General features: G+C 40.9%; 1 protein-coding gene across 13 annotated transcripts in view; it reads left to right on the top strand.

Annotated features, from left to right (window-relative positions):
- The window catches only part of Psd3 (pleckstrin and Sec7 domain containing 3), a 522,982-nt gene that overhangs the window by 495,222 nt on the left and 14,211 nt on the right, over positions 1-13,549 (top strand). For all 13 annotated transcript variants that reach the window (NM_177698.4, NM_030263.5, NM_027626.1 and 10 more), the window contains one exon: positions 3,016-3,159. In NM_177698.4, coding sequence (NP_808366.2) covers positions 3,016-3,159 — 144 coding nt within the window. The remainder of the gene's footprint in view (positions 1-3,015; positions 3,160-13,549) is intronic.

The raw sequence follows: 13,549 nt of genomic DNA, 5'->3' as shown, positions 1-13,549 counted from the left end.
TCCAATGCTTGTATCACATAAAGTGACTGTTTCTTGTATCTAGTCCTGTGGTCTTCCATTCATATTCTTGTAAAAGTTTAGAATGGTCAATCATTAGATACTAATCACTGTACATTAATGGAGGGCAAGCCACTGGTAAGAAACGAGAGTCCTGTGCTCACTGTTCACACTGGAATATCCACCTCTTACAGGTCTTTGGTATTGAACCTAGAGCCTCTTGCATGCTAGGCAAGCACTCTGCTGCCGAGCTACACCCAAAGTCCTTCCTTATTTTACCCTGTGGTTTAGCTGACAGCAGGAGTGCAGTGAGCCCACTGAGAAGACACAGAGAATGTGTGTGGTATGCCAGATGAGGAGTCATTCCTGTGGTTGCCTTCCTCATGGTGAGAACTATACATTCACCCACCCACATTTATTCGGTGTATCATGACATTGTGTACGGTATCATATATCAAGACACCACACTGAGCCTCACTGATGTGTACTGTTAACCCTACTCCCAAAAGTTAAACAAATCCAGGTGCACTGAACACATCTATAACTCAGCCAGGTGGGAGACTTGAGTCGGGAGAACGATCTCAAAGCCAGCCTAGGCAGTATTTCCATTCATTAAATATAAAAAGCAAAATATGAAATGCCCTTCAAAATAAAAAATCCTCTTGGGTAAGAGAAAATGAAATCTCATTTTACATTTTAATCGTCAAATAAGAATTGTCTTTATTTATAGTTACACAGTGTTTTTATAGTATGTATACATTGTGCAGTGATTAATAAAGCTAATTGATATTTGTGCCACTTTTGTGGTGAGAACATTTGACATACTTTTAGCAATTTCAAAATATGTATCTTGCTGTTATTAATTATAGTTTGCTTGAGTCACAACAGAATTCTTGAATTTATTCTTTTTCACTGACATTTTTGATCTTTGACCAATATCTCCCAAGTTCCCAGAATCTTAGGGTTATATAGCCACTAGTCTATCATCTAGTATCCTGTGGTGTGACATTTTTTAGATTTCACATAGAAGTGAACACATGTAGTGTTTTCCATGAGTCCATGTTATACTATATGTATAGAATTTTTTAAGGCTGAATATATTTGTTACATTTTGATCACTAATGGTCTCTATTGTTGGACACATAGTTTATGTTCATATCTTAGACACTGTGAGTCATGCTGCAGTGACCATGACAGTGTATGCATCTCTTTGACATTATTTCTTTCCTTCAATTATATAGTTGGAATCCTCACAGTTCTGAATCCTCAAGAAGCAAGGTCGGGGTGCCAGCAGGGTCACAGTCTGGAATAGCTCCCTAAGGGCTTCATATCATTGCTGCCCTTACTTGTTGCTGGATTTCTAGCCTTTCCCTGGTGTTTAGCATGCATACAGAGGGATCAAGCTTTCTAGTGTCTCCATAGGACACTGGGCCTTATGACCTCATTTGCCTTGATGAGACTCCATCTTCCAGTATGTGTGCAAGGGCTTAGAGCTTTAGCATACCCTTTTTAGAAAGACATCCATCTGTGACATGGTCTGTATGTTCCTTTATAGAGCATAACAGATAGATGAAAAAGTGTAAACCAAGCTCCTTAAGGCATTTTCATTGGCTTTTGGCATCATCTGTGAGGAGATGATGAGGTTGCCATAATCGTCACTATGTCTCTCTGTATCCATTCCTTGCCAGGATCTTGTTTTCATCCTCTACTTTACTTTTCTTTCATTATTTATTTTCTATTTGAGGACCTTAAATGTGCAAGTTATTTTCTTTAGGCTCTAGAGATGTCACTATTTTAGAGGACCCTAAGATACTGTATATGACTCTTTTTACTAAATAATAATTCTTTGTAAATATTAATTTTCTGGTAACTTTAAAAATTCATCTCTATCCAGCTGTATAAATTATATAATATAAAATTATGTTTTTGTTATATATTTATTGGTTATTTTGATTCTTTTTCATCTACCATCCATTTATTTTATACTGCACATGTAAAATTGCTCAAGATTGTGAACAAATTTTCATGGAAAAACAGAATGCTAAGCAGCTACACAACTGTACGGATGCCAAAGAATTAAAATAGCTTTTGTTTCAAGCATGGTTAAAGCTGCTGGATATGTCTTATCCCAATCATGAGGTGGAGGCAGGAGGGCAATGAGTGAGTTTCAAAGCCAGTCTATTCTACTCAGTGAGATCTTGTCTCAATAAGAAAGACAGACAGGAAGGAGGGAGGGAGGAAGGGGAAGAGGGAAGAAGGGAGGAGAAAAGGAGAGAAGAAAAGAGAAGAATCAAGTTTTCACTATGTTATGAGAGAGTTGAGAGGCATATCTTTTTAAGTAGTATATTACTAGGTTGATACAACTCGTGTCCAGGAATGGAAATCTTTCTCCACAGGATTGATCATTTTCTGTTAGTTCCTGGTGTGTGGACTAATGGTGTTCAGGCTGTAATTACTCTGTGTTTAACTGAATGGCTGCTTTGAGTCAATGAAGTTGAAGCAAGTGAGAACCTCTGCCACTCTAGGGAAGAATTTTATCTGCACATAGGTTTCATAAGAGCATTTCTTCATAGCACAATTTCTCCCCAAAAGAGAAACATTATGCAAATAAGTGTTCATTATGCTAGGCAGGGGGAAGCTAACAGCATTGCTGAGTGTGCATGAAGGGAGACACCAGGCCACGTGGCTCTCAGGAAAAGCACTTAATTGTTCAGCTTGTAACTAACTTGTTTGTCAGGGTTTCTCCTGAGAGGTCTGGTACCCATTTGGTGACAAGTTCAAATGATAAAGAGCTCAGAAATCATGTGGCTTTGTGACAAGAGATGGGCTAGTAATGTTAGACCCTGTTGCCATCCTAAAAAAGAATATTCTAACACTGGCCTTAAAAGGTTGGAAGGACTTAGGACCAATGATAAATGTTGATAAATTGAAGTCATTAAGCAGAAAGGATTTTATAGGCTTCCTGTGCTTTTCTTTGATTATTTTCTGCACACTGAATGACTTCATAATTTCCTGTAGGAGGAGCAGCTGAAGTCCCATGAAAGCAAGCTGAAGCAGATCACCACTGAGCTGGCTGAGCATCGCTCATATCCCCCAGACAAGAAGGTCAAAGCCAAGGATGTTGATGAGTACAAGCTGAAAGACCACTATCTGGAGTTCGAGGTATGGCTAACCTAGATGTTACCAAGTGGTGTTTTATGATCTGTGAAGTCCACACCTCATAGCACTCATGGTAGTGAGCTTGACTTGTCCTGGCTCCAATTTAGGACATCCTAATATGACAGGAGCCCTTCTAGCCTCACGTTTGTGAATTTATTTAGGCACCAAATAAATATCAATGTGATGGCCAGTTCATTCATGTCAAACAAACAGCCTCCAAGTTGGAATAGGGTGCACCTGTGACAAGGGTAACAAAAAGAACAACAGTAGGGGAAACATGCCAGGGAGGACAGCTGCTTGCTGTGACCCTGTGTTTCCTCCAACAGAGTTTAGGTCAAAATCAACACAGTGGAGGAAATGAGCTGCCAAGCGAGAGGAAGCACCTGCTCTTCTGCACACGCTTGCTGCTCGGTGACATCAGTGCACTCCTCTCTATCGCCCACCGCCATGCATTGCAGGAGGGGACAGCGGAACGAAGACTTGGCTCATTCATCTTGAATGACATGAATGCCAGTGTGGTGAGGAGAGAGGCAGATATTCAAACCCAAGCTGAAAGCCTTATCCCTGGGGCGCCCTTCATCTAAGGTTGCTCGCAAGTCAGTGCCAGCATTCTCCAGCCTTCGCTCTTGACAGTCACACTCAGATCCTCAAAGCATCTTTTTCTACAAGATGAAAAGAGGAAAAACTATATGTTCCATTTGTCTTTCACACACTCTTCTTTCATAGCTCATGCTGTCACTCATTGCACCTCCAGACTCTTCCATATCCTTCATTTTCCCTCATTCCCCGATTATATGGCATTTCTTCCTCAGGACTGAACCTGGGAGCATCTGAGCACTCACGTCTTAACCTTGTCTGCAGGGCTCCACCCTGAGCCCTCTTTGCCACAGCCATTGCCTGGGTGCCTCCTCTGTGCCAGCCTGGCTTCCATACCTCTCACAGGAGACTAGAAGTTGCCTCCTGTCCCATAGCTGTCCGGGCTCTTACAATCAAGTTCCAGACATGAATCTGAGAGGGTTTGCCTTTCTGTCCTATCTTGACCACATGTCTTTCCACATGCAGTGGTAACTAACATTTCTCCCTGCATCTGCATTACTTTGTTCAGCTACTCCTGCCCCTAGTATCCTTCCTATGGTTGTTATTTTGTGAGACCATCTGGGTAAGGCCCAGATCTTTCCTATAAAAAGCCTGTCTAGACACCCCATCCAAAATCAATCTACTGTGGAACTCACTGTGAGTTGGCTGTATTTTGAAGTTATATTAGTCTGTCCTTGGGTCTTTAGTGGATCCCATGGTCCCCAATGCAGTAAGTCCAAGGTCCTGCACTTGCTTGTTGATTTTCACAGAATGTCCTAGAAGTTGCTATCTGAGTCTTCACTGTAGCATTGCATCTAAGACAGAAGGCAGAGCCATAGCCACACACTACTCTCCTCTGTGGCAAAGGAGTCCTTGCTCCAGTCAGATGACATACAAGGAAAATCTTCTAGTAAAGTCTGAAAGTTTGTTATCTAAAGCTACCAAAGCCTTACCAGCAAAAGACTTGGAAAATTAATAAAAGGAAAAAGTGAATAGCAGCTCTTCTTTGACAAGGCTTGTTCACTCCTGGGAATCCTTAGTTCTCAAAAAGCAATCATTATTCTTCACACTTCTGTAGTAACGGGAAGCCATGGGCTTGGTTTTTGTTTCACACTTTCTAATTAAATTTCCCAACACCTCACTCCCTGGCTTCTAGGACTCATCACCTTGCTTTGAGCCCTTGACCCTTTAAGGGGAGAACCTACCCCAGGAGGTAGGGCCCTTTGAAAACCACAGGAAAGTATCCACTGCTAGGCAGAGACCAGTGTGTGGATCTTCTGTGGAGCCCTTTTCTTGAAAATGGAGTCCAGGGAGAAACGGCAATTCCATATCCTGAACCTTGAAAGTAGAGTATCTTTGGGGAAATCAGGTCTTGCTTGCTGTCGTTACCTCCTCAAGGAATTTGAAGATTGTATTCCAGGACTTCACTCATTAAAGTCAAACTCAGGATAAGGTGTCAAGTATGTTGAATTGTCTGTCAAGCTGCATTAACCTGTGTCAGAAAGGAAGGTCTAAAGGGCACTTACTGTTTGAATTTCATCAAAAATGTTGTGTGTGACATGAATAAATACTCTTGGAAATGTGATTCATTGTTTTTCACTAACTCAGATGAAAATTGAAGTAATGGATCATGTAGAATCTACTGTGCTGCGAGTTTAGCCACAGAATTGGTCTCCTGCGGGGTGCTTGGAGAGGCTGTTGTACAGTATCTTTTTCCTTATTAGCGACGCCCCTTTAATCACTCACTACTTTCCTGAATAGAATGTAGGCAACTATTGGCCAGTTTGTATATTTTTCTAACAGATCTACCCAGATCCTAGAATATTTTCCAGATTCTTGATACACAGCTGAAGGACTCAGAGAGACTTTATCATAGCATTGGATGCAATGATAGCATCCAAGAAGTCCGTGCACTCAGAAAGCTTAGTACCAATCCTTGATAGATGGACAGGTCCATGTGTGACAGAAAATCCCATTAACAAGTGAGAAGAGAAGGCCTGCAAGTCCACAGAAGCCCTGAATGGTCAGTGACAAGAGGAAGGTGCTAATCCAGGCCGTGTTCTCACTGGGGATGAACCATGTGGTCGCCTCTCTCAGCTCCAGAGTACTAATCTCACCTGCTCCAGGGCAGGTCATCATCTGAAAGCTTCCTTTGGTTTCAGAGCAGCTCTTGTCATTTTCACACGCCTCGGAAAGAACACTTTTGTTTTGGCAGAATATGAACTTGCTGCTGACAACACCAGGGCCGGTCCTATGTTTCTGCATTCCAGTTATGTCCCAGGTTGCTTTAAGGACAAGCAATTCTTCATAGCAAGCCAAGTTCATAGCTCTCTGTATGGCTAAGAATTCCTGCAAGCCCTCCCCACAGTAACTAATTAGAAATTCCAGTAAATGTGTAGGTTTAGGACTTAAAGAAATCTACACAATACAGAGAGATTTACATCTTAGCCTTGTAGGAAAGGGGTTTTTGTTGTTGTTTTTGTTTGTTTGTTTGTTTGTTTTTTACCTAAAACAGCAAATTTTACTGAGAACAGGCTATAATTAACTAACCCTGTACTCTTTCTCTGACTAACATTTGGTGGAGAATGGACAGTTTCGTTCTTGACTCAATTAGTATGTAGAGCTAGGGACTTCTTCCCTCTTCTTTCTTTTTTAAAAAATATTTTATTTATTGATATTATGTATGAGTACTCTATCTGCATTCATACCTGGATGCCAGAAAAGGGAAGGCATTGGATCCCCATTACTGATGGTTGTGAGCCACCATGTTCTTGCTGGAAATTGAACTCAGGACCTCTGAAAGAGCAGCCAGTGCTCTTAACCCACTGAGCCATCTCTCCAGCCCGGCCTTTTTTCTTAGAAGAATTTTGTTGGAAAGTTTGCTTTTGGAAGGCATATTTTCGGAAATAGTTAATAACATAATAAGTACACAGGCACGCACGCACACACACACACACACACACACACACACACACACACATATAAAGGAAACTTAAGTTCTCTCCCAGTTTGGGGAAGTAAGTATCATCCGTAGCCACATGTCTTTACACATTAGTTTATTTCTGTTTTATTCAATTCTAAAGTGTTTTCACTGATTTCCAAGCTTCCAAGGTACTTTAGAAAATATATGAAGATTTAGAAGGAAGACAGATGGTTTGCAGACAGAATAAACACAAAGCTCCCATCAGTGGAGCACAGAGGGCTGAGCTATGCTGGGAGACAGCTATGTGCTTGAAGCAGCAGCATCTTCAAAGTCGTTTGATGGCCTTGTCCTCAGCCTCAGTGTTTGGCTTTGCTTCCTTAAAAACAACAGCAATTAGAAGATGAAGACGTTGCTTATTTCAAGATGTGTCTCATGCAGTACTTAAGATAGTTACAATAGGTAACTGATCCTTACATTGAGCTAGACCTGAGGAGAGAGAGGGAGGAGAAGGGATATCAGTATAACCCCCCAAATCATTGCTGCACTGGGAAACAGTCACACTGAGGAAGGTGGGCTTGCTCTCAGCCTCACAAAGGTGACTGTAGAGCCACCTGTAAAACTGAGTGCCACACAGGGTGCGTGGACGGTGCGTGACAGTACACGTGCTTTGATTGCAGTGTCAATTCACTTAAGCAAAAGAAGCTCTTTCCTTCCTGCGGGCTCCATCACGTTGCATCCGATGGCTCCACGTCTGTCTTAATGCTTAAAGGTGTCCAAGCCTCAAACCCAGTTACTGAGACTGCAGCCAGTCATTTAGGACTGAAACTCTAGTTGAGTTGTTGAATACTGGCTTCAGAATTCACCATCCCAATATAGTTTGAGTGCCACATGAAATTAGTGTGTCATAAATTTAACCAATTCTGTTGGGTGATAGGTCCTAATAAGTGAATTCAGCTCAATGTTGCTCACTCACTCCTGGCTGCCCTTGCCTTCTGCCCTGCACTCTAGTATAGTACTACATGAAGACTCATAATTCCTTGTTCATCATAAACTTCCCTCCTCAGCCACTCTCTATAACCACATAGATTGATAGACAGCAAGTACAGAGAAGTAAAACTTTTTTTTTTAACAAATGGCTGGAATGTGGGTGTGACTTTGGAATTGGGCAATGGGTAGCCAATGACAGTTCTGAGATAAATGCAGGGAAGGCCCAATTGTCAGGAGTGAAGCATAAAAATAATTCTGTTAAGGGCTCTGAGAAAGGAAGCTAACTAAGGTGTGCCTCGTGTTTCCCAGAGAGTACTTCAGTAGTACTTGGCATAACAGAGACAGTCAAGAAGCACAAAGTCTCAGAAATGATAATTAGTACTAGACAAGGAGTCAAAGCCATGCTTGGTAAATAGGTGCAAAGCAGAGTTGTCTGTAGCCTAGGCCATTCGAAAAGGCTGATTCAAAATTGATAAATTCTAATAATAGAAGAAGTTAGTAAGCAAAATATTGAGGAAGTGGCTTGGCAACCTTTAATCACATATAGTAAGATGAAAGAGGACCAAAATTAAAGACAGAATTTAATCATCAAATGAAAGCAGAGAAAAAAAGATTTGGAAATGTTACAGCATGATCCTATAAAGTGTGAAGAGTCCTATTTAGGAACACAACCACAGGGATAGCCAAGCAGCTAGTTGCTGGAGAGGCTAGCCTACATAGAAGAGGTCATTGGAACAATGGTAAAGAGACACCAAGGCTATGTCAGATGTCTGAAGATCACAGCTCCAGTAGTCTTGACTACTAACTTCTAAAGAGGGTACCACAGGATCTTAGCATGTCGGGGGGGGGGATCACAAATTCCTGTGTAGCATCTCTCAGCCACAACTATGGCTTCATCCTCTACTTGGACAATGTAAGTCATAAGCTTTGGTAATTTCCTTACAGTACCAACTCTATGGGTATGTGAAATGAAAGAGCTTCCATCATCTCCTCCACTGAGATTTCAAAGGAATCTGGAGGACACTCAGTGGAGATTTGTCATAGAAAAGCAACCACTTCAGAGCCCCAACAAAGATAATGTCTAGTATAGGTGTGAAATCAGGCCCTCTACAGAGTCGCCATAGGAGAAATACTTGTTGGTGCTTCAGAGGGGAAGTCCTCAAGACTCCACAACTATAAAGCTACTGGTATGCAAATACCAGTGTAGGAAAACTTTAGGCATTAGACTCCAACCTCCATGTGGTTTTGCTGCCTAGACTAAGCACAGCAAAGGATTGAGGCTGAATATTACTGGCCAGGGGCCTTCATCCCTAGGCCAGGAGACAGGACATGAAGTTGAGATTTCTCCAGCTTTAAGATTTAATGTTGTTTTCCCTGTTGAATTTGCACTCACATGGGAGCACAACAAAACATTTTTCATGTGTTTCTATATCCTAGAAAGAGAATGCCTAGAAAAGGAATAAATACCTTAGAAGGAGAATAAAGTATCTTTTATTTTGTGAAGTCTGGTGATTATCACAACCTCTCTGATGAAGATACATCTTCAATTAAAATGAATTTATGCTTTGAGTACCACCCATATCTTACTTACATGAGATTCTAGACTGAAGACATTGCTGAGCTGTGGTATTTGCTAGGTTAGAGTATTGAGTATATATTTGGCTTACTTTAAATTTATGCCAGGCTTGTCAGAACATACCCCACATAAGGAGCATGCAAACTGGGAAAGAGATTCAGTATTCTGCATTGTGAGAAAAACTTGAATTTTAGAAAGTAAAAGTGGAATGTTGTCATTTGAAAGTCCCTAAATGCATGTGTCATACATAAGCCAGAAGAACTCATTAGGTCATGACAGCTCTGCCTTGACAGGTAGATTGCAGTCATTGCCCTAGACAAGGTTAGGTCTCTGAGAAGGGCTTTGTTAGAAAACTAAACATGTCCTTAGCTTGTTGTGTTTTGCACCCTCCTGTCCCTCTTGCTCCTACTCCTCCTCCTTCTCCTCCTTCTGCCATCAGATGACAGCAACCAAAGGCCCTAGCCAAGTGCTAAGGCAATGCTCTTAGACTTCTCAATCTCCAGAGAATGAGTCAAAGAATTCTGTTAGAAGTTACTTACTCTTGGATATTTATAGTGGCCCAAAACTGATAGAAACATGTTCCTTTGTGCTTAGAAGGAAGACACTTGCTGGTTAATGTGTTCTCACATTTGTATTAATCATAAGAGTGTCAGCTTCTCTTATGACTGAAACCAGGCCTTAGAAGCTTCCTTGACTTAGTGGGCTGGAGTTCAACTGAGTCCCTTCTCATAAAATTGTGACCCAGAGTAGCATATGCTCATGACTTAACACAAGGAGGACCCACACAGGCCACATGCCTGCAGAAGTCAATTTTAGAAACAACAAATGTCTACTCTAACAAGACATAACAATATTTTAAGAGAGAATATATTAAATCTAAAAAATCTGGGGCATTCTTAAAGATGCATTCTTTCCTGAGTTTGTATTTGTCTTGTCAATTAAATTGACTTTATTTCTTCTCAAGCTGGTATGTTTAAGGACAAGAATACATTGCCTACAGTCATTACGGGAAAGTGTCTGAAGGCCACACAGTATTAATTAGAATTGGCTAAGCTTCCATTGCACTGTCTGATTTTTGTTTCATAGTTGTTAGTGGGTAGTTAGCTTGATATATTTCCTTTTGATAAAATTCTGATTACTTCCTCATGTTGCTCATTTTTCATTTCTCAACACTGTACCAGTAATTTCCAGAACAGGAGCTCTGCAACTGACACGCTTCCCATTCCTAAGAGCAATGGAAGGCCCATTCCAGCCCCCTGCCAAGAGCCACAAAGCAACCCACCTTTGAAACATTATCTAGATACTAAGTTCCTTGTTCTTAAAGTACAAAGACAAGAGTTATTTCCCTTTAGCTCCCTAGTGACTAATAAAGAGAAATCCCATTAACCTACTTAGAGATAATTGGTACCCCAGTCTGTCTCTGTAACTGGGTCTAGCCTGGAACTGAATGCTACCTCCTTTGAAGACAGCATCATAGACATAGTGTCATGTGTTTGGACTTGAGGAACCAAAATAGCACAAGTTAATAGAATTCCTGGAAATTTAACTTTTTTTTCCCTTTTAGTTGAAAGCTATCTTAAATTATGTACAAAGATAGAGACCAAAAATCAGCAATATCTAGATGTTCATCTCAGGTAATAATAGAATCAAGAATCTTTGTTATTTGTAATTCCATATTGTATTACACAATGCAAAAAGACTAAGAAGTCTTGAAGTTTAATCTCTCACTGATTACAGTTGCCAGCAAAGGGAAGAAAGGCCTAGAAACACATTCTTTGAGCTTCATTTAAGGAGAAGTTAGTGCCTTGCCTTGAGAAGACAGACTAAGCATTCAGTTATTTCCTTGAACTGACTCAAACCCTAAGTCTTTTCTTAATCAGCTGTGCATATGTTCCTAAAGCGTCTTCTTTAATGACTGTCGCTTTCCTTTTGCTTAACATGGCATCCAAAGGAAAAGGAGATGAGAGTGAAAAAAGGGAGGGGTATGATTAGCAGAGACTGGGAGTCATCTGCCTATAGTTCTGGAGGATCTGGAGAAAGATGTGGTGTGAGCCAGAGTCAAGACCAGCCTATGGCACTGTAGCAAGACGCTTTCTCAAAAAGCAAAGCTCTGTACTAATCAAAACTGTGCAGTTCTGATAGCTAGGGCACAGCTCAGTCATCGAGTGCTTACCAGTTATACATAAGGTCTTGGTTCTAATCCTTAGCACATGAATACAGACAAACAGACAACAAAAACTTAACGTGAAACTGATGTATCTATTAAAAATCAGTTGTGGGGGAGTGGTTCAGTAAAACAGAAAAGATCCCAGAAATGAATTCCTGAATATAAGTGTGATGGCTATTCTTGGTTGTCAACTTAACTACATCTGCAGTGAACTAAATCTCAAGCAGCTGGGTACCCATGTGAAGGATTTTTTTTTCCCTTAATTAAATCATTTGAAGTGGGAAGATATATCTTTAATCCAGATCTTTGGAGGGGGGACGATCTACCTTGAATCTGGGCCACACCTTCTGCTGGCAGCCTACATAAAGAACATGGAAAGGATGCTTTAGCTCCTTTCCTGCTTGTTAACACTTTCCCTAGCGAGTCCATTCCTTCACTGGTACCGGAGCCTACTTCTTAGGGTTCTGGCATAAACTGAAGACAAGCTGAGACATACAGCCTCATGGACCGAACAACTACTGGATTCTTGGATCACCCATTGGTAGAGAGCCATTGTTGGACACGTGGGACAACAGCCTGCAAGCTAGAATGACTGAGAATCTAGTTGCTTCTCGGCCCACAAGACTGGATGCCTCAGAAGTCCCCTGTGCTGCAGACCTGAAGGGCTTCTTAAAAACTATGACTATTGTCTATACTTGAAGGCTGAAGAACTGAGTTTTGATGGAAGCAGCAGTGATAGACAGCAGCTATAGAATAGATAGGTTCACCAGCAAGAGGCCAAGGCAAGCAGTCAAAGAAGAACAGTGTTTCCCTCTAACCTCCTTATATCAGGGACACCTTCCCTGTTCCTGTCAATCCTTCCAGAAAATGCCTTTTACAGACTTACACAGAAGTATGACTTATTTGACTCCAGATTCAGTCAAGTTAACAATGATGATCAATGAATACACATGCAGAGCACACAATTACAAATACTGCGTGCTGTACTTACATTCCTTTGTTTCTGTTGCTGATAATTTGACACAGTCTGAGTAAGTAAATAAGAGATTCATTTTGGCTCATGGCTGTGGTTCATGGTTAAAGGCTGTATCTGGACCCACTTTGCTAGCAGGTTCCAATCAGCCAAGCATAGGGTATTGCGAGACAGTTTGCATCATGTGTGTAAAAAACTTGGCCAAATTAACTTTGATTACAGATTTGATCATAAGATAAACCCATTTACCTGCATTAATCCATTAATCCACTAGAGAGGACAGGCTCTTTATCACCTCCTAAAGGTCCCACTTGGCCCTACCTTTTAATATATCATAATTGGAATGTAATTTCAACATAAGTTTTTGAGAGGACAACCTGTATTCAAAGGGTATAGAATGCTTCAATTTCAAAGAATAATGAAATGGGAATCTATTGTAGTGAGTGGGCAATGGATAGGGTAGCTTGGACCAGAGTACCCATCAAAGCTTGCTCAGGTTATGCTTTAAGGAATGCCTAGAGCATAAAGAGACTGATCTGCCCATCATGACTTACACTGATGGATTTTGTACTGTGTAGTTGTGACAGACAAGCTGTAGTGAAGCACTCTGGAAACTGGGGGTGAGGAGATGGCTTAGTTGGCAAAGTTCTTGCCAAGCAAGCATGCACATATTAGTTTAGATTCCTGGAACCTTTGTAAAAGCAAGGAACAAGTAAGCATATGAACCTCCACCTACTGGGGAGTAGAAACAGGCAGATTACTGGAGCTCACTGGTCAGCCAGGCTAGTTAAACAAGTGAGATCCAGGTTCCGTTAGAGACTGTCTCATAAGAGGACCGAGGGAGAACGTCAAGTCAAACTGTGGCTTATGTACATGTGCAGTGTGCCTACTGCATGAACATGTACACGCACACACACACACACACATACATACACACACACACACACACATACATAAACACACACTGATAGCAAAAAACATATTTTTAAGGATACAGTGGATAACTTCAGTTAATTCTTATAGAATCAGAAGCAAAATCAAAATATAATCCAAAAGATTATTAACATGAGTGTATTATATGTTGGGTTTTTTTTTAAAGGTAAAGTTTTTGTCTTAGAGAGGTAAAGGGAAAATTTACAGAAATAGCAAGCAGTATTTCTCTAGTTCAAATGTTTATATCTTGAGCAAGTA

The sequence above is a fragment of the Mus musculus genome, chromosome 8 (genome assembly GCF_000001635.26).
Source record: "Mus musculus strain C57BL/6J chromosome 8, GRCm38.p6 C57BL/6J".
NCBI classification, from domain to species: domain Eukaryota; kingdom Metazoa; phylum Chordata; class Mammalia; order Rodentia; family Muridae; genus Mus; species Mus musculus.
The sequence above is the reverse complement of the archived record's forward strand: the minus strand, read 5'-3'. Positions and strand labels throughout refer to the sequence as shown.